This window comes from Protopterus annectens, chromosome 17.part0, assembly GCF_019279795.1.
Source record: "Protopterus annectens isolate FY-2018-M chromosome 17.part0, PAN1.0, whole genome shotgun sequence".
In the NCBI taxonomy this organism is placed as follows: Eukaryota; Metazoa; Chordata; order Ceratodontiformes; family Protopteridae; genus Protopterus; species Protopterus annectens.
This window is the reverse complement of record NC_056751.1, coordinates 800,068,946-800,090,486: the sequence shown is the minus strand read 5'-3', so window position 1 is coordinate 800,090,486 and position 21,541 is coordinate 800,068,946. Positions and strand designations below refer to the sequence as shown.

Here is a 21,541-nt window from a genome sequence, read left to right as displayed (position 1 = left end):
TATCCTTAATTCTTTCTTGGATGGCTTCCATCTGGTTAATAACGGTCTATTCGCTGGAACGAGCATTATAGAAAGATGATCTGAGTTTCCCAGGTGTGGGTGAAGCACTGCCTTAAATGCTAGTTTGACATTGATATAGACCTTATCCAGTATGTTCTCACCCCTAGTTGCAAAATCCACATGCTGATAGTAATATGGTAGAACTAACTTCAAAATGGCCTGATTGAAGTCTCCCACTATTATGTAAGCATGGTCCAGATTCTAGTTTTGCAATTCACTGATCAGCTGGTGTAGTGTTACCAGTGCTTCATTTATATTGGCACTAGGAGGAATGTATAGAGCTGTGGTACTAACCCTGTTAAATTCTCTAGGCAATTAGAATGGTTTACATTTTAGCAACATGTACTCTATATTTCCAGAGCAGTGACTAGAGACCATCTCCCAGTTGGAACACCAGTTATTGTTGATGTAAATACAGACTCCTTTCCGAGAGATTTCCCATTGAGAGTCTGGGATCTGTCTGCTCAAAATAGTGATAACCCCTCCACATAAACTGCACTATCAATAATGCTGAAATTTAGCTATGTCTCTGTGAAGATAAGCACACAACAGTTTCTTGCCTTGCTTTGAGTAGCCAGCTGTAGTCTTAGGTAGGGTGTAGATTTTAATCTGGCAGTGATTCCAGCCCAGGATCCACGTTTTTGTGATCTTTCACATATTTTTTGTATTCTCCTCATTCTGTAACTGATAAAAGTTAACTCTGCTTGCACATAGCACTTCAAACCATGTTTGAGCATGATTCCTAACTTGCAGAGTTTATAGTGTGTTGCAGGCCTCACAAGTCCTACAGTAACTCAGCAATCCTTTCACAAAGAGAGATTAATAGTACAAGTTCTACCAGATTATTTCTGCTATAATTTATTTTTACATCTGTATTTTCTTCCGATCCTGTTCCTTTCTTTAATTTAGACATGAAATTAAACACATACTGTACATTTTTCTGATGAGCCGGAGCAGCCACAGCCACACTGGGTGCCAACATATTGACAGGTACAGTTTAAGGCACCAGACTATGCAGAAATTTACCAGTAACACTGTTTATAGATAAATGCAGTAATAAGTGACTAAATAAGACTCAAATCTAGCAGTATTCCACAGTTCTGCCACATCTGTGAATGAAACTACAAGACTAAGGCCTAGCTTTTACAAGTAATTCTGCTCCTGGAGATAGAAGTGCTATATAATGTCGAAACACAGGGCCAGATTCCAAGGACCTGCTCTCAATGTAAGTGTCCACTTATACTAAGAGCAGGTGTTTCGGAATTGGGTACCCATAGTAATCTATTTATAGATAGACCTTACACTGAAGTAAGTCACTTACGCTGTGAGCAGGTATTTGGAATCAGGGCAGACGTGAACTGAAAGCAACTCTTTTGGAATATGTCCCACAACCTTCCTACAACTGTGAATTAAGCTGCATGACTATGGCCCCAGAACAAACTAAAAATGTAAACAAACATGGAAAAAAAAGCAGAAAAGTATAAAGCAGTTTCATTCACAGATTTGCCAAAACTCTACTGCTAGATTTGAACATAATTCAGTCAGTTATTACTGCATTCATCCATAAACAGTGTGACTGGTAAATTTCTGCATAGTCTGGTGCCTTAAACTGTAGCTGTTAATATGGCAAGTCACTATAAGAACAATGTAAATATTTAAGCATAATTCAAATAGAAAACTTTGTTCTCTTTCCTTTGTGATGAAAATAGTGTTACTCACAGTTCAGGGCTTTCCAAACCTCTCCAAGTCTCTTATAAAAGACCATAATATGTTATTTATATGAGATGAAACAAGAGGAATAGGGTTACACACACGTGTGTGTATGTGTGTATGCGTGTGTGTGTGTGTGTGTGTGTGTGTGTGTGTGTGTGTGTGTGTGTGTGTGTGTGTGTGTGTGTGTGTGTGTGTATAAAGAGAGAGAGATATGGATATTGATAGATAGCTAGATAGATGTATTTTTTAGGAACCAGGTAGCATAGAAGAGATCCCAGGGAGGAGATAACAGGAGACTTAAATATTTTTCTGGATGATAACCTGGACAGAAAGTGAGAAAGAGGTGAATATGACATAGGGATGTGAAAGGAACTAACAGAAGAAATGGCAAAAGGGATTATATACACCCACTGAGAGAAATAAATAGATCAAGGAAATGATACACATTTTCAGTGAGTGACAGAGGCAATGGTATTCAGATAGACCACCTGCTATTCAACAGAAAAGAGCTGGAGGAAATTGTATGAATGCAGATGGGCATGAGAGCAATTTTATATTACATGCATGTTATAATATGGCAGGGAAGTTAGAAAACAAGAATAAACAGAGGCAAATAGAAAGAAAAAAAAGGATTTGTGTAAATAAGGAGGGGAATGATGAAGATCGTATCATTAAAACAAATATAAAGAGATGAAATAAGTTGTTTATAATATAGATACCACTGTAAGGGGATGATTGATGTTAAAGACAGGAAGGTTATAAAGGAAACACCAGATAACAATCAAGATGATGGGAATAAAAGATATGCAAGACAAAGCAGACAAATACAGAATAATAGAAAAGCTAACATGGAGAGAAGGGTCAACACAATATGAAACTAGAAGAACAGATGTAATAGATGGATTTTTTTGTCAAGGGCAGTGAAAAAGGCAGGAAAGGTGCCAGAATGGGAAGTAAAGAAAAATAAAAAAATTGCAAGGTCTGAGTGAACAAAATGCCTGAAGGAAAAAGAAGCTAACATACTGACTTTCTCTATGCATCAGGAGGAAGTAAGTCAACAAGTTCATGTGGATGTGAGAAAACAAAATGGAGGATGAGGACAGAGAAACATCACAGAATGAAGTCAGTGAGGCAATTAGAACCATGAAAGCAGGGAAGTCCCCATGTTCAGATGGGTTTCTCATAGAGTGTTATACGGTGGTAGAGAAGACATTGAGAAGAAAGAGAGTCAGAATGACGAACAGACATAAATATGATAGGAAAATATTAGGTAGCATAAGAGAAGAAAGGGTGGAACTACTGCAGAAAAAAAAAACAAGCTCAAACACACAGGAGCACTGTGTGACCTGTAATTCTAATAAATACCATAATACTGGCAAATGTTTTTGCAACAGAGTAGATAAGAATCTTCCAGATGCAAACACATGAGGGGCAAGTGTGCTAATTAAGGGGAGGATGTTCATAAAAGACAGGTTGTGTTGGAATGTATAGACTTCTGCGAGATAAAGAAGCTACAAGGGGGAGGACAGTTTTATTGAACATTAACAAAGCCTTCAATTCCCCGAGAATGACCTTTGTGCAAAGAACACTAGACGGGATAAAAATAGGCGCCACTTTTAGCATATGAATTAAAGCCCTGTATTGTAGACTGAAAGTGGACTTCATAATTAATGGAAATATAACAGAATAGCAAAGAAGAAGCTTAACACATCAACTTATTTCTTAAAAATTCATGTTTATTTATGACATGAATGGAATTGGTTAACTGGATGTTAACCTACAGAAAGATTTGTTGGAGGAAATGATGTTAAAAGCTGTTGCACAAATTATCATTGGGCTTTGAACCTTGGATATAAATTGTGTGAAAATGTTTAGTGTGTTTTCCTAATTAAGTCTTTGTTGAGATGAAAGCAAGTAACAATATTAAACATATTATTTCCTTTTACAGCAGTTTGTGTTATTTGCCTTTGCCTTTTACCTCATGGCTAGGGCAGTCTGTGGAGGTATTTTCTGTTTATTGTTTTTTTTTTCATCTTTAAGTCACCACAGTTCAGTTGGAGACCTAGTTCAAAACACTGAAAGCACTCCATCGGTGTAGGGTTTTAATGAATGTCACATGTTAAGCTTACCACATTAGACAAAGGTACTAAAGGTGGTGTTTTCTCTATATTCTTAAAAAAACACTTCATTTCCAGACTCATGTCCAGCTTACTATTACCAAAATTCCTTATCACATCATAGCTAACCTTGGACCCCTATATGTCCTCCTCAGCCCATATCACTCACCTAACTAATGAGTCCCTATGCATTATGACAAGCATCATTCTCCTAGGATACTTCATCTGACCCTCCATAAACTGGGAAACACTTATACATCCTTAAACAAGTATGTGCAAAGATTCTGGACTTCATCAATACAAATGCCATGAACCAGTTAGTCCCCAGCCTAGTCAGGGGTGATTAGATCTTGTACTTGGTCTTTATCGATATGGGCAGCTTTGCTCCCCACCAATTGTAGCTTCCTCCCTGATCAAATCAGACTCAAGTCAATAACATTCAACATACAAATAAATCCTGAATTATCTTCCAGTACCTTGATATTCAGAGATTATACAAAGGCTACTCTACTAAAACTAAGTGATGATCAGGCTAGCATCAAAACCCTCTTCCAGCCTGATAATCCTATACTGCTTATGTGAAATCTTTTACTACCAAATTTATGTACATGTAAATAGCTGCATAGATGCATCTGTTCCCTCAAAACTAAACACAGTGCCAAATTCAACAATAAGCAGGCTTTAAAATAAAACAACTTATTACACTCAAAAATCTATCTCTCAAAATTCCAACAATGCTCTTGTTAAACTCATCAAGGAACTCTGCACCCTGATCAAATCAATCAAAGACACATATGAGGCAAAAACTGATACCTGGATGAGGAATCACCACAAAGCCTTATTTAATTATGTTAAAGATGTCAGGAACAGCACTGTGCTGAACAAATAGCAAAGGATATCACATAGTCAGTCATACATGACATAGTAAATCTACCAGTGGACAAATTTAGCTCAAATGTCAATCCTCCAATAACCTCAGATCACATACCGAGATATGCAAACCCACATCACCAAATCTCCAAAGAACCAGTCTTTAAAGCACTACCTAATGCCAAGAATACAATATTTATGAGGAAGGAATGAGAAAGGATAATATACCAGACTGCCTACTGGTCAGCCTGAAACTTGATTTGCCTGATCAGTTTCAAAAGCTATTCAATCTCAGTACTAAAATAGGATCTATGCTGGATGACTGGAAGACAGCAACAATAATTTCCTTGCACAAAGGCAGGGCTTCAATGGACCCAGGTTATTATTGACCCATAAACCTGACCTGTCTCATCTGTGAAGCTAAGGAAAGGATCATTATGGAATTAATATATAAGGATATAGGTAGCCCACCGACTTTTGATCCAACTCAATTCAGATACATCAAGGGCAGGTCCTACCTACTTAACCTGGTTGACTGCTTCAAAGAAATTACTGAAGCAAGGGAAGAGGGCAAAACAGTGCATACCACATACCTATACCTTGCAGAGGAATTCAACACCTTCCTACATTCAGGTATTGTAGTTAAACTCCCCCCTGTAAATGCCAATCACTATGCAACTCATTGTACAGTAAATTGGATGACATATAGAACTCAGGAAGTTAAGGTGGGTGGTTCTACCGTTTCTAAAAGATCTGTTACTAACAGAGTACCTCATGTGTTCAGTCCTTGGGCCACTCCTCTTTGGAATTTACTTCTTGGGAGGTCAAAGCTGATATTAAGAGTTTGTGGCTGACCAAGTTTACAAAAGTCTGCAAATTGTGTACCAACATAAAATCACACAGGACACCAAGATTGTCCCAGAAAGTGTGTCCCAAACAAATATCTACCATCAAAACCATGGAATAAAAGTAAATGCCAAGAGGTGTTTAATTGTATCTTTCAAGAAGCATGATTCCCTTTCTAGGTATTACGTTGACAAAACTCCCCTAAAAATCGATCCTGTAGTAAGAAATAACTTCGCTTACTCTATTAAAATATCATTTGGATGAATGGCTGGGTAACTGCATATTCACCCCCCCACCCCCACCCCACTTTAGCACTCCTGTCCTTCATGGACAGGGAAAACATTCTTTGGCCTATCTCTGGATTATTTTTATTCAAAATTTAATGGCTAAAAGCTAGCATGAAAATGTAAGGCTAGGCTTCTTAAGAGCCTCGCTGAAAGGTAACCTAGTAAGTACTTATAAACATATAAATAAAAGGGAATGACAGACAATTTGTCTGCCTCCTCTATATCTGTCTATCTATACATATATTTGTGAGTGTGTTTATATATATATATATATATATATATATATATATATATATATATATATTCATACACACACACACACACACACACACACACACACATGTGTATATGCAAACGACCTATACATAAATTTCCAGGTACATAGCTTCCATTTAAGTGAGGAAGTTGTTTTACCAGCTGACTCCAGTATGCACTTTTTGTCTTGCTCTTTAGGTGCTTCATTATTAATGGAAAAAAAGTAATTCTAACAGCTTTCTAGGCAACTATAAGTTTCATCTCTGATGATCCTATAGATGTAAGATAGTTTACCTTTAGTTGAAGTTTTTTGTTGAATATTCAGTACCAAGTAATCTATCAGAATAGGAATGGACTCCCTAACTATAGAAGAGATTAAATCAAGCTTGCTTGAAAGGAATTGTGTATAGGCCTGAATTTGTAACCAAAAATATTTGTCTAGTTCAAATTCTTGCATCAATATATCTATATTTTTCACTTTGTTATCTAACGTTAACTGATACCAGAATGTTATTTTTTTCTGTTTAAGTAATAGTGCTTTATTTGGGTCAGGTGATGGAACAATACCTTGTGTATATGCTATAGAGTATAATAAGAAGATCCATTCTTTATATACTGGATGTTTATACATAAAATTTCTGAAAGCAATTATAATATTTAAGATATAACTGGTTGAGTGTATCGGTGTAACATATGTGGTATAGAGATCTTTTAATATCCACAGAATAGGGTTGTTTAAAATATCAATTTTGTATGGCTGAGGTTTTGTAATTAAGTCCATGCTTATCATTTGCCAGTATTTTTTTCCATTTAGTGGAGTAAGAGGAATCTACTAATTGTAATACAGTTTTAATTATGGAAGAGATGGAATATAGGTCTAGGTCAGAGAAAGCTATTCCAACTTTGGTCCAGCTATATAAATGAAATTTTAATGCTACCCTTGGTTTTTTGGGAGCCCAGAAGAATCTTAATATCATAGAGTTTAGTTTTTTAATTAGTGATTTAGGGGGAGGTAATAAGATTAATTGAATAACGAGGAGTAGCTTTGGGAGTATTAATATTTTAATTATTGTTAATCTTTCTTCCATTGTAAAATAAATTCTGTTCCAACTTGTTTTAAGTGATTATATATATTTTTAGATTATTACTATAGTTGAGGTGTGTTATAGTCTTGATGTCTTTGGCTAATATAATTTCTAAATATGTTACTTGGTTGGAGTTAGACTTATATTTATGATATTTTCTCCCAAATGTATTTTTGTTCGAGTAGATAGGTAGTATTTTTGTTTTGTCTTCATTAAAAATCAAACCTGAGATATTTTGAAAATCATCCATAGAATTAAATAAAGAAGTAATAGAAGAATTGTTCCCATTTAGTGTAATGAGGATATCGTTAGCAAAGAGCTGAATTTTAGATTGTGTATCTGTATTTATATTAAAGCTTTCTATATCTTTATTCATTCTTATTACATTGGACCAAGGTTCCATCCTTTTAAGATAAGAATGTTGTATGAGATGTATGTACCAATTTTTATGTATGCTAAGGCCCCTTTGTATAGTTGTTTTATCAGATTTACAAATGTATCCGAGAAATTCAAGCATTTTAGTAAAATAAACAGATAATCCCAATTTACAGAATCAAAAACCGAGTTTATGTCTAAGCTTATTAATGTTAAATCTTTATTTTTCTTATTAGCATAATCTATTGGGATTAATGTTCTTTTTATGTTGTCAAAAGTATTTCTGTTAAGTATAAAGCCTGTTTGATCTTCTTCAATTATATTTGGGAGAAATTTCTTTAGTCTATCAGCATAAATGTTCATAAACATTTTATAGTCAACATTCAGTAAAGAAATGGGCCTATAAGAAGAACACTTCATTGGGTCTTTATTGGATTTCACTATTGCTGAAATAAAGGTGTATTTCCATGATGGGGGAGTTCTAGATTCATTCTGGGCTGTTAAGAATACATTTTGTAGTAACGAAAGAGCACTTTTTGGCATAATTTTATAAATTTCTGGGATGATACCATCATTACCTGATGCTTTATTTAATTTAAAACCACAAGAACAAGCCGTGAACGACTCCAGGCAGTCAAAAAAGATTTATTTAAGCGCTTTTCATTAGTTTAATAAGCTGACTTCTTCAGAACACAAAACAAAGACCACTGACAGCTTGATCCTTATAAAGGCGTAACACTCATTAAGGTATTCAAGCAATAATTCAATTAGTCTAATTGACATGAAATAAAATGAATTTTAAAAGAGAATGGATGAATTTAAAAAGGAACTTTTTAAAAAGACAGTAACCGATTAATGATAGCAAACTAAACAACCTTGTAGGTATACCTACAACACAAATGCATAAAACAATCTGTTGGTGTGAAAGTGAATCCTGTGGAGTGTGTTGCATGTTGCAACCTTTAATAAACTACAATAACACAATACTGTTGACTTTTATAGAGCTTTAGAACCTTAGTTTTATTTTACTGTTAAATCAAGGTTCTAAACCTACCCGTGTCGTTGTGTATAAGGTAAAAACCTCAAGTACCCCAAAAAGTTGTAAGTTTTAAAAAACACGTTAGCTAACATGGTAAAAAATCAGTTTATAAACTAGTTTAGGAAAAAGAATTAATGTCTTGTTGTTTTTATGTTTTTATATGTAGTTGTAGAACAATGAGTAAGTAAACTACAGTATTTAATGATGCTGAAAACTGCTACTAAAAATTAATATTAATTAAATTAATATTTAATGTTGATTAAATTAATATTTGCACAGCAAATTTTAAAGACATAGCAAAAAGTTAAAAACACACGGTTGTTTGTATATGATGGTACTACAAAAAGCGCTACAAAAAGTGTGTAAAAAAAGTGTTAAATACATGAAGGTGTGTAAAGGTCGCACATACCACATATACTTGATGAATTTCAGGTGATATTTTTTGAATAATATTATATTATAATAATTTCTAGTCATTTTTATAGTTTTTAATAATAATTATTTATTTTTATATTGTATTAATGATTTGAATAATTTGTGATAAATTAGACATACCTAATGTCGTGAAAATCGTGGTCAATAGTTTTAATGGATTCATAATCACATTTGATGAAACTAGCTAGTCCACGAAGATAATCACAACAGACATGAAAACATAACATACATAAAACCCATGAAAGACCTGAAAAACATCTAATATATGTATGTATAATAAACAGAAAATGTATGTATACACATATATATAGATTTCATAAAGGGGGTGTGTGTCAGGTGACAATACCTTCATCTTTTCAAACTAATTAATTTTAATAGACTTCCAATTGAACAAGTTTCATTCAGTCCTGGGAAGCTATATGCATTTAGTTTTACCTGCCATTTCAGTTCCAATTCTTCCTGTTTCAGATTTCTGGGAGCCCCTCTCGGGTCGATTTTTACATGGTCAATTGCCATGAACCTGAAACTGTGGTTTGGATGACCTGCCATGTGTTTAGCAAGTGCATTCTCCAGTTTCCCCTTTTTGATGGCATACAGATGTTCATATATCCTTTCACGTAGTCTTCTTTCAGTCTTACCAACATAAAATGCTAAACAGGATGTACACTTAGCTAAATGGTTGGTGTTACAATCAAATTTATTCCTTAACCTAAATTTTTGTTTGTTCAGAATAAATGAATTACCCTCCTGAACATGTTTACAATAATTACAATTGTGACATCTATACATTCCAGGGCATCTCACTATGGATACATCATGTTTTTCTAACAAGTTTTTGATATTTAGCCCTTTCCTGTAAACAATCATAGGGTGGTCACCTAGTTTTTCAAATAGGTCAGGTTGTATTTTAAACAAGTCCCAGTTTTTCTTCAATATAGATGAACACAAGGTGCTTTTTATATTAAAGGTAGTAATGAATTTAACAGTGCTTGGCTCATTGTTTAATCGGCCACTAGTTGGAATATTACTCCCTTCTTGGTTACATAATCAACATTAAATATTAATTTAATTAATATTAATTTTTAGTAGCAGTTTTCAGCATCATTAAATACTGTACTATACTTACTCATTGTTCTACAACTACATATAAAAACATAAAAACAACAAGACATTAATTATTTTTCCTAAACTAGTTTATAAACTGATTTTTTACCATGTTTGCTAATGTGTTTTTTAAAATTTACAACTTTTTGGGGTACTTGAGGTTTTTACCTTATACACAATGACACGGGTAGGTTTAGAACCTTGATTTAACAGTAAAATAAAACTAAGGTTCTAAAGCTGTATAAAAGTCAACAGTATTGTATTATTGTAGTTTATTAAAGGTTGCAACATGCAACACACTCCACAGGATTCACTTTCACACCAACAGATTGTTTTATGTATTTGTGTTGTAGGTATACCTACAAGGTTGTTTAGTTTGCTATCATTAATCGGTTACTGTCTTTTTAAACAGTTCCTTTTTAAATTCATCCATTCTCTTTTAAAATTAATTTTATTTCATGTCAATTAGACTAATTGAATTATTGCTTGAATACCTTAATGAGTGTTACGCCTTTATAAGGATCAAGCTGTCAGTGGTCTTTGTTTTGTGTTCTGAAGAAGTCAGCTTATTAAACTGATGAAAAGCACTTAAATAAATCTTTTTTGACTGCCTGGAGTCGTTCACGGCTTGTTTTTGTGGTTCTGAGTTTGGCTTCATTTTTTTGGATTCTTTATTTAATTTAAGTTTATTGATTTGGGTTTGGAAATCTATGAATAATATATGCTTATGTATTAGTTCTGCTTGTTGTTTGTTAAGATTTTTATTTATATATTTAGTTATGAATTATTTTATTTTATCTCTTGGTTCCATTTTAATCTATGTTATGATTCATTTTATGAAAGTAGTCCCTGAATTCTTCTAATATATCTTGTAGATTAGAGACTTTCTTTTTTTCTTTATGAAAAAGATCTCTTTAGTATGCTTATGCTTATTGAGTCTTTTTGTTTTATTTTTAAGTTGAAGTATTTAGGATTCATTGAGAAAGCTAAAAATGTATATTTTTTTAGACAAATCCTAGTCTTATGATTTAAAATTTCCTTTTATTCACTGTTTAGTTTGTTGATTTCTTCTGTTGTATCTTTATTGTTAAGGTTGTTTTTGTTAATTACATGAGTTTGTCTAATGTATTCTGTATCTCCAGTTAGTCTCTATCCCAAGATTTCCTTTTATATATATATATATATATATATATATATATATATATAGAGAGAGAGAGAGAGAGAGAGAGATACGATACCAATATATCTGGGAAGCATTTATTTCTATAACATTTTGTGTCTCCTGATTTATGAAGTCTTTGAATTCTTTTAATTGGGAAATATGTGCTGGGATTCTTCTAAACTGTACATTATATGTTACATTTATAATGAGTTTGAATGTTATTGAATTGCAGTCAGATAGGGGGAATGAGATAATTATAGATTTAGTTAGATTGTTGACTAATTGATTAGAGGTCAAGATTCTATCTATCTATCTTAGAATAAGAACTATGTCTATTTAAAAATAATGTTTGTAATGACTTTTGATCAGCTTGATTATTAATATTATTCAGATGGTATGAATTTATAAAGTCTTTTAGATATTTTGCCTGGGAAGATATTCTTCTTTTCCATGAAACACTTGTTTCACTTTCATTTAGGATACAATTGAAGTCACCTGCTATAATGATATCTCCTTTGGAAAGGAGAACTATTTGATTTAGGTGTTGTTTCACTGTACTAATACCTATACCTGGTATCTAGTAAACATTAATAAATATAAAGCTCTTTCTATTAATTTCAACTATGACTAAAGAAAACATTCCTTTGTCATCCATATATGTCTTTATTATTTTGGGAATGGGTAATGTTTTATTCCACATAATGGCTACTCCTATTTTTTCTTTGAATGCTTAGAACTAGATAAGGTTATGTATTTGTTAGTGTTTAATTTAGATATATCTTCTTTCAACAGATGTGTTTCTTGGAGAAAATTTAAATTAGATTTATGTAAGTTTAAGTATCTAAATAAACTTCTTTTACATGGGTTGTTTAAACCATTAATGTTTATTGTGATACCTTTCAACGAGACCATTTTGAACATGTGACGGTGCTGAGAACATAAACATTATATCAAGCCTTTTTAGTTTTCCTACTCTTTTCCCTCCACTACATGTTATCTCGAACTTTCCTTTCATGAATGCTACTTTTTTGTGGGTATGATATACTTTAGAATTAATTAAGATTGGAAACTTATGTGTAATAAACAAAGTGGGTGTCAAGACAGTGTGATTATTTTAACAATAGATAGTTTGCATATTCTTAAAAATTAAACCCGCACCCCGCCTGGAGTTATAAACTCCCAATCTAAGTAGCATCAATGACTCGAATTACCACCCTGTCTATAACAGCAGTATTTCAGCAGCCACCATCTGCACGTATTTAATAGTTGCTTGTATATTAAAGAATAACTCATCATCCTATTAATGTTTAACATAAAATACTTTCTTCAAAATTCTTATTTCTTTCTTATATATTAAAGATTTCCTTGTACTAGACAGTTTATCTAAGTCTAAAATTCATATCTATTTTAACATTTAAAATTAGTAGGAACATTTATTATATCTGATATACCATTAGAACAGATCTTAGATTCTGTATTAATCTGTTATAGAGTTATAGTAAAGTAATAATCAGGTCTTAAATAATTACTGGTTAAGTAAACTCTAATATATTCAGAAATGCTATTAAGAATTTGAATGTGTGTATAGGATATTCCACCATAAGTATAAAATAAACTAGTCTCAACTGGTGTTTACAAGTCACCATATAAGTGAATCAACTTATATTTTAACTATCCTGAATTACAGGAAAAAAAACAGTATAATGAAGTAACTTGTATGTTGAGTAACAGATTATTAAAATATCAAAAGATCGCTTTGTATTTACAATAAAAAGTAGTCAAGTGAACCTTATTAACTGATTATATTGATTAAGTACATAGTTCAATGTTCATAGATAACAGTGTTTATACAAGACTCTCATCGACATGTAGTTTAAGGGAGCAGCTATATAAATGTTTCTCCAGAGCAAGTGAAAGACCAACAAAAAAAAAAAAACACAAGTTCTCACATTATATTCAAGTCTATATATGATAAGATTACTAAACTTTCTTGCATTCTAACCAAATACTGTGATTTATATTCTCTTATTTTTATGCAAGATGAAATGTAATGTTCCACAGTTTTATATCATTGTTACTAAGGGTTACATTGAAAAAAACTTTGCAGAGTTAATTTACATAAACATTTATATACAATTTTCATTTATTCCAGTATATATTTGTATATTTATGTATAGAGAAATGACCATTAATTGCAGTGAGTGGTGTGATCATATATATATATATATATATATATACATATATATATATATATATATATATATATATATATATATATATATATTTAAATACATATAGATAATTCCTCATATTTTGGTTGAGGTGGTGTTAGTTGGTGTATGAATGGCATGAGTGATACAGCAGCCTTCATATAACTATTAAGTATTTGTAGGGTTATAAAATCATTAGTCATTAATGTCTATAAAGCTATACAGTTTTCTTATACAACTTGTGAATTGATTGTTTAGCCAAGCAGAACATATACATATATATATATATATATATATATATATATATATATATATATATATATATATATATACTAAGTACATATTTGTATTTTGCATTAACTTTTAGTAGATACTTATATTAATTCAAATAACAACACTTTAATCCTCTTGGACCAGTACTGACTTTCTCTTCAGTTGCTGTCATGTTAAATAAGCAAGTAGATGTGTATTTAGGCTCCTTGGTACTTGTATCCAGTCTGCCAACATGCAATGCTATGATATGAAATTGAATCCAACAACAATGTTGCAATATCAATAAGACCTCTGAGCTATCAGATTTTTCACACCAGTTTACCAGAGCTCCTTACCATAAAACTTAAACTACATCAAAAGTCATTTCTAAAGGAAGTAATAAAACAAATAATCTCTTATTGATCATAAAAATGCTTTATGAACAAAACTCTTTGCATCTGAAATGAAAAAATAGTTACAGCCATTGACTGTGCTACTACAATTCCCAAAATAATTATTGCATTCTAGAAACACGTATATATAAGTTATTTCAGTATGATCATGCTCTTTTATCAAGGGCATACCTGAAGTCTATTAGAAAATATAAATTAACAATATGCACTGTGTAAGAAACATCTCTTAGAGTTTACGAGGTGTAATACGATCTAGTTAAGTAGACATTAAACTTATAACTCACTTTTTTGTTTTAAATATTCTGTTTTCCTCCTTCTTTTTCACTCAGCGATGACTTCATTTCCTGGTTCTGTGTGTCCTAGTGAGGTCTCATTGCATATGTGTGTCATCAGAGTTCAAAGTTCATGAAACTGCACTACACTATTACTCCATGTCTGCATAGTGGATAGAAGGATTTTTCAGCTCAAGGACCTGCTGCTCAAGACTACTGGGATCTAGAACTGTCTCTTAGAACCATTTCAGCAGGAAAATCGGTGAGTGAACTACTTTTACAGCTTTTTTTCTTTTAGTGAAACTTAACACCACAAACAATAGCACGAGCCATAACACAGGCCTCGCAGAGTAACTTCCCCTCGATGTTAGCACATTCAAATACAGAGTACACTATATGCCATCACAAATAATAAAATTTAAGCACTAAATTAAGTATTTGACCACTGTATCCATATCACCCCACTCCCAGGACAATAATATTAGTATGTTTAAGACAAAAAAAAAATAGTAAAGTTAACTGTGCAACATGAATGCTAAGTAGTATAATTAACTATGCAACATGAATTATATAAGCAGAGTCAGCAATGGATAAACTGTTTTACTGACCTTAATTCTTAGTATCAGAGATAGGAGAAACAAATAGAGAAGCATTTCATTTTACTTCCTTTTTTCCTTTTAAAGAAAACCATATATATTATTGTTGTTATTAACATTCAATTTATGTTTGCTTTGCAAAATTCTGTATGTCATAGATAGCTATTTGAATGTGTAAATTAGAGTGACTATAGGATATGATAAAATAGCTAGAAAGGTTGGCATTTGTTTTTCAGTCTCTTTTGTTTAGCAGTTGTTTTCCAGAATGTACCAGATGTTGTTCTTTTCTGAGATGGGCTAGTCCACTCCATCTCTTCTATTTTATCAAGTAGTTTATGTTTTTTTACATAAGCCAGAACAGAGTCAAATTCCTCAACTATTTTCAAACCATCTGGTAGAAAGATATTCAATTTAGCTGGAAATGGAAGGTGCATTTTCAGTTGAACTTTGTTTAGTTCTTTAATTAGTGGTAGAAATATTTTCCTTTTTGCTATAACCATTGGGGAATAATCCTTATCAAAGTATACCACAGCTTCATTAACAGTTATTGGTGTTTTAGCCCATGCAGATTTTAGTACCATTTCTTTATCATATGATGATACAAATCTCATGATTACAGATTTGGGTATATTCTTATTAGTATTAGAGGAAGATAAGGACCTATGGGCTCTTTCTATACCAAAAGATAAAGCCTCAGGTAAGTCAAGAATTTTTGGTAGCCATGAAGTTAAAAAGCTTACCATGTTGTTGCTTTCGATGTTTTCTGGCAGCCCAAAAATCCTAATATTATTTTGACGGGACCAAGTCATCTAGTTTGGTTTGAAGAAGAGTACTTTGAGTAGAAATTCTATATTGTTTTCATCTTCTTTTATTCTGCATATCATTAAGTGCTTCCTCTATACCAGTTATCTGTGCTTTTTGTTGTTGTAAATCTTCATGTAGTAAGTCCATCTGCTTTGAGCTTTTTTCTTTGAAATTGTCTATTTTTAAATCTAGTTTGTCTGTTTTAGTTGTTAAGCCCTGCATATTTGTCAACAATGTTTGGATATCCTTTTTGAGGATGGATTCCTGGTTGTTAGCTTTTGAGAAGCTTATTCTGATGTTTTATGATGAGTTTTTGACAGGGAAATATGTCCAGTTCTGTTTTTTTTTTTTGGATATTATTCTAGAGGATGTTGCCCAACAACAGAACTGATAAAAAAAAAAAAAGTTCCATTTGATGAGTTAAAAAATAAAAATTCCTTGATTAAGTATTTTCTTGGTGGAGCTGAAAAATCTGCTGCTATCCAGAGCCCATCTTGGCCATGTCCCTCTATTAACATTAATTTTCTGAAGGGTATGAGATTTGAAACTTAAATATCTGTTATTATTTAGTGGTCAACCTGTGATAATTTACCTGCAAATCTCATATGTTATGAGAGACCGATCAAAAATATATGCCAGTAATGTGGATATTCTGCAAAATCCTGGGTAGTTGAGATGTTTGGAAATGAAAGAAATATCAGTATTGTACATACAGAATTAGAGAAACCTTTTGAATACTGAAGAATAAAGAAAAAGTATTAGGTCTTGTTATTTCTAAAAGGATGAAAAGTTAATAACTGCCAGATTAAATTGTATACCTACAATTTATTTCCAGATGTTATATACTAAATTTAAATCAGAAAATAAATGTACCTACTCTACAGTAAATCAATGTACAACAAACTGTAAGAAACCAGACACATAACTGCAGACTAATACATGCACACACTTGAAAATCAATGGGCAAAATTAAAAGCCAAACTTTCCCAATAAGTAATTGGTTTAGTAGAGTAAAAATAAATTAATAGTTTTAAAATAATATGCATTAAAACACATTCTGAAGTGTTATATACCTCTCATAAGTCAGGAAAAAATAAAAAAAGTGTCATTTTTCCAGTTAACATCTTCAACGCACCAGAAAATGAACTGCCAAGCAACAGCTGTAAGCAGTTGTAAAATGGCACCAAACACATATACATTTTAAACTAATCAACAGATTCATACACAGTAATTAATTCAAAATCAATAAAGTTACTATAAAAAAAATATAAACACACAAAAAATCAAGAACATGTATCTTTTGAAGATGAAGTTACAGGACAAGCAAGCCCTTATCCTGCTGTGTTTTACAGATAGTATCTATAAGCCATCTCAAGCTGCCCTGTTTATCTCCTGTTTAGTACTCCATCTCAAGTTTTTCAGATACCCTCTGTCTGTTAACTCCTCTTTCTGTAGTTTTATGTCTGTTTATGCACTTTTACCCGTTTGTAATTGACCTTTTTTCTGTATGTGTACACTTCCTGAATTAAAGAACAGCCCTATCAAAATGCTTGTGTTGTCTATTTACTCAGAAAGGTTACACAAAGTTTACACATAGTGTAGACTTTTTGGTAACCTTTATGACACTGGTCTATGTTTCTCTTCCATAATTATGGCCTACCACCTCTAATGTTTTACTCTCTTGGGATTATTACATTAAAGCACAAATAGTTCCTTAACAGATTTATAATTTCACCAGTCTGTGACTGTGCCCAGTTTTGCAATTAATTTTATTATATCCTTCCTATGTGTCTAAATTAGTATGATGGTCACTGTTCATAAATATAGCCCACAATTATATAGGGATGCGTGATTTAAGCTGCATACCAAAGCCCTACATGATTCATAAAGGCAGATGTGCACAAAGGAGGAATGATTTACATAAATGCATTCATTTAGGAGTTGAGTTTCATAACTGGTGTGTAAATGGAGTTTTATCTTGACATTCCACATTTCACAATTGTGTTGTGGACACATTGTGGAGTAGTGGTCAGAATTTATAACCATCCAAATGCAGACAGAAAGTGATAACAAATGCAGGCCAGAACCTGGCAAGCAATTAATGGATGTGTGCTACTCAATATTATATAGCTGTTCAACAGCATTGCTATTACTTACTAAGAATTCTGACAGGAGTGCTAAAGAAGAGATGTAACAGCATCTCCCACTGTACAATACAGTGTATACAAGCACAACACCTCAACCAGTCATGGCCAGACTACAACACTGTGACATCTTAGAGCTCATGCTAATGAGAGTACGTACTTGAGAGGATCAGACAGAACCACTGTTTTCTACCAGTGAGCCTCAAACCTTAAAAATTGCTGCTTGGTAAAGCACAGCAGAGTAGCAATACTACAAGGAACTTGACTCCATGGGCAAGCAATTGCATCCACTGTACAATTCAGATCCAATATACATGGTCAGAAAACAGCTATTGGCTCCTAACAGAATAGTGAGTATTATTATTATATCCCATATGTTAATGTCTCATGTAATGAAATATTTTCTAGTATTTCAAGTGCAAAATACAATTAGCGGCAGTAGTTATTTCATTTCAGTTAAGTAATAGTGCCACTAAGCACATCTTTTTCTCTGACACTAAAGTATAAGAGATATTGAGTGGTGAAGCACCTGCCCAGCTACATGCTTATCAGTGTGTCTCTTACCATTCAGTCTGTTCAACTCATTTGTGTCATTTAAGGCATCACATGGCAGTAGGAATTGCAGACAGTATTGGTGGAATTTTCAGGTCATGTTAACACAGCCATACGTTATCCAGGCTGTATCTCTGCATAATGGTCATGTTCCATGTTGATTGTGTAATGCCACAGCCTTTTTAGGCTCTCTATTGTGGAAAGATGTATCTGAGGGCAGCTGTACAAAAGTAGGCAGTCTTCAAGCAGCGACATGTAAAACTCCATAAGATCATTAGCCTGATTTCTGTATATGAGCCATGCAAATGACATCACATTGTACAAACACAGTGCATTGTGTCTGCAAACCTATGTGTCTAGTATTTATGAATTCCATGTGATAAAGGAAAAAGCTCAACAGAAAAGCTACATAACATAATGCACATGAATGCATATCTGTGAGTGTGGGCACACACATTCATCTATCTGCCTATATCTATCTCTCCAAATAATTTAATACATTTACATGCCACATTTTACTGGTTATACTGATTTATCTGAAATACTGCCATATGAGTAACAGGTTGTGTTACCAAATACCAGCTAGCACCATATCACATTTATTTATTTATTTATTTGACATTTGTTGACCGGGAATGTCTGACTGAGCTTGCGCCCTTTTTCAGCAGAGGCCCAGGGAGAAAAGCTCCAAAAAGTATTACATACACCACAAAAATGTTTAAAAACAATACTTCACATGCAGTCCAGAGCTGGATGCAGTTATTAATATCCTAAAACCATTCATTCTGCTCATGTACATAACTCTTCAATACCTAGTACCTGAGGAAACTTATAGATTCCTAACAGGAGAGCCATGGGTTCGACGGATGCGGTTACTTCATCCCCGATGATAGCGGGTATGGCAGGATGTGACTGACACTTGTAGTTAGGGACTGGTCGTTGTTTTCCTGTTAACAGCTGCAGACTGCTTCCCATTGCTCTCTTTGTTGAAGCACAACCATCATAAATTTTAAATCCTAGGGTAATATTAGGGAGTAGTTTGGAATTCTTGTTTATTTCTTCAGTAGCAAAAAGGATAACACGTAAAAAGCGATAAGCTCTGACACGAAACCTAAAAAACAATCCTTGAGTTATAAATCTAAAATACAATACTGCATGGTATCAGACTTTTCTTAATCCATGTCTATTTGTTGAATGAACAGTAATCATTTTTTTATAAATGACCACTGCAAAAATACATGTTTTGCTTAAAATGGCAAAGCAGAAGAGAACATAAATAATTTTCTTCAGTAATAACTCATATAAAATATTGAAGTATATCAGATCACATAATTCTTTCTGTATCAATGTATAACAGAAAACAATTTGAATGGTAATACCCATTTCTAAAACACACATTTTAGATGACCACAAAGCACAGAATGCATTTAGAATGCATTTTCTTATTTTGTTGTTTTTCTTACTACATACTATGCTTCTTGAAAGCATTCTTCAAAATAATGAGCATTTATGTTCTGTAACCAATCTGTTATAAAAAGGCTATAAGTTGTTATTAATTAAATGCAAATTGTATATTGGGTGATGTTATCGGGTGGTGTATATGATAAATAGAAATTTAGTGTTAATAATCAGAAATACAGCATGCTTATGTTTCACTATTACTCACAACCAATGGCCATGCCACACATAAAGTGAACTTGAAACATTTAGTTTTATGGGCTCACACTGATGAGAAAGCACTAACCTAGTAAGAAAAAGTCACAGGTGCTTGAACCTGCATTGATTATCTGAGACATAGTGAGGTGCTTAGGCTGAGAAGCAGTTCATAGTGCCATGTTGACATTTTGAGATTATAACTCTCACCAAATGTTGGTTGGTTGTATCAATCTGTCAGAAGTACCACCATCTTTCCATACTGGAAGTACCTAAGAAAGTCACGGAGCTTTTTGCTTTGATTTTTAATCTTGTGTATTGAAGCAGCCTTCTCTTTCATAATGGATGTAGGCTTGCAGCATTACAAGAATTCATGGGTGTGTAAATGAAAGCCATACTTAATTAAATTCATCTATAGCCTTATTTTATAACAACTAACATAATCGCTTAGCTTTTCAGGATGATTAGTAACATTCAATAAAATATTAATACTATCTTTTCAAGAATGGCACTCCTATAGATAGAAAGTGAGAATAATCATGCTTGTTGTACTCCCAATGAAGGTTAAGTAAAGCCAAATTATATACTCTATAGTGAATGTTTACTTGTTACCCTGCAGAGCAGGTGCTCACACATGGTTCACCAACAAGGTATTTTTAGGGGATACACTGGAAGATCTATATACTAAGAGAAAAATATGCAGTGAATACAAGTATAGCACGTCATTGCAGACATATTAGCATATTAGGTGAAGAGCAGCAGACCAACATAAATACATTAAATTGTAACTGCCTCAGCTAAATCAAATTTTGTATTACAGCTGACTATTTACAAAATACACCTATAATAAAATGAAAGGTCAGGCTCAGGAATTCATCAGCAGGCTGGATCATTAATGGGAAAGGTTAAACACTGTCTGTGTCAAAACACCTACACATTCTTTACAAATAATGGAGTACTCTCAAGTGGAACTGAAGGAACAGTAGATGTTGAAGGCCTAGAAGATATAATGACTATTGTATCAAACAAGATTTAAGAGTTAACTTCATCCTATTCTACACTGGACTATAGTATTGTCTTTAATGTTGCTGCAAATAGGAAGCAGGTATTTACAGTCTGAGGACGACACTTTTGCTGTTTGTCTGTTGCAAGGAGACTCAGACTAGCTACTTATGAGCTTATATATACTAAACAAAGATTACCAAAGTACAGTATATGATGCATTGAGGGGTAGCAAGACTTCAAACAGGTATACAACTGAAACTGTAATGTGAGGCAACTGCTGCAAATGTAGCCA

The 21,541-nt window shown here is 33.0% G+C and overlaps 1 protein-coding gene across 1 annotated transcript in view; it reads right to left on the bottom strand.

The window, feature by feature from the left end:
* The window catches only part of LOC122791523 (extracellular calcium-sensing receptor-like), a 199,601-nt gene that overhangs the window by 153,344 nt on the left and 24,716 nt on the right, over nucleotides 1-21,541 (bottom strand). The window contains exon 2 of the mRNA XM_044059265.1: nucleotides 19,411-19,702. Coding sequence (XP_043915200.1) covers nucleotides 19,411-19,702 — 292 coding nt within the window. The remainder of the gene's footprint in view (nucleotides 1-19,410; nucleotides 19,703-21,541) is intronic.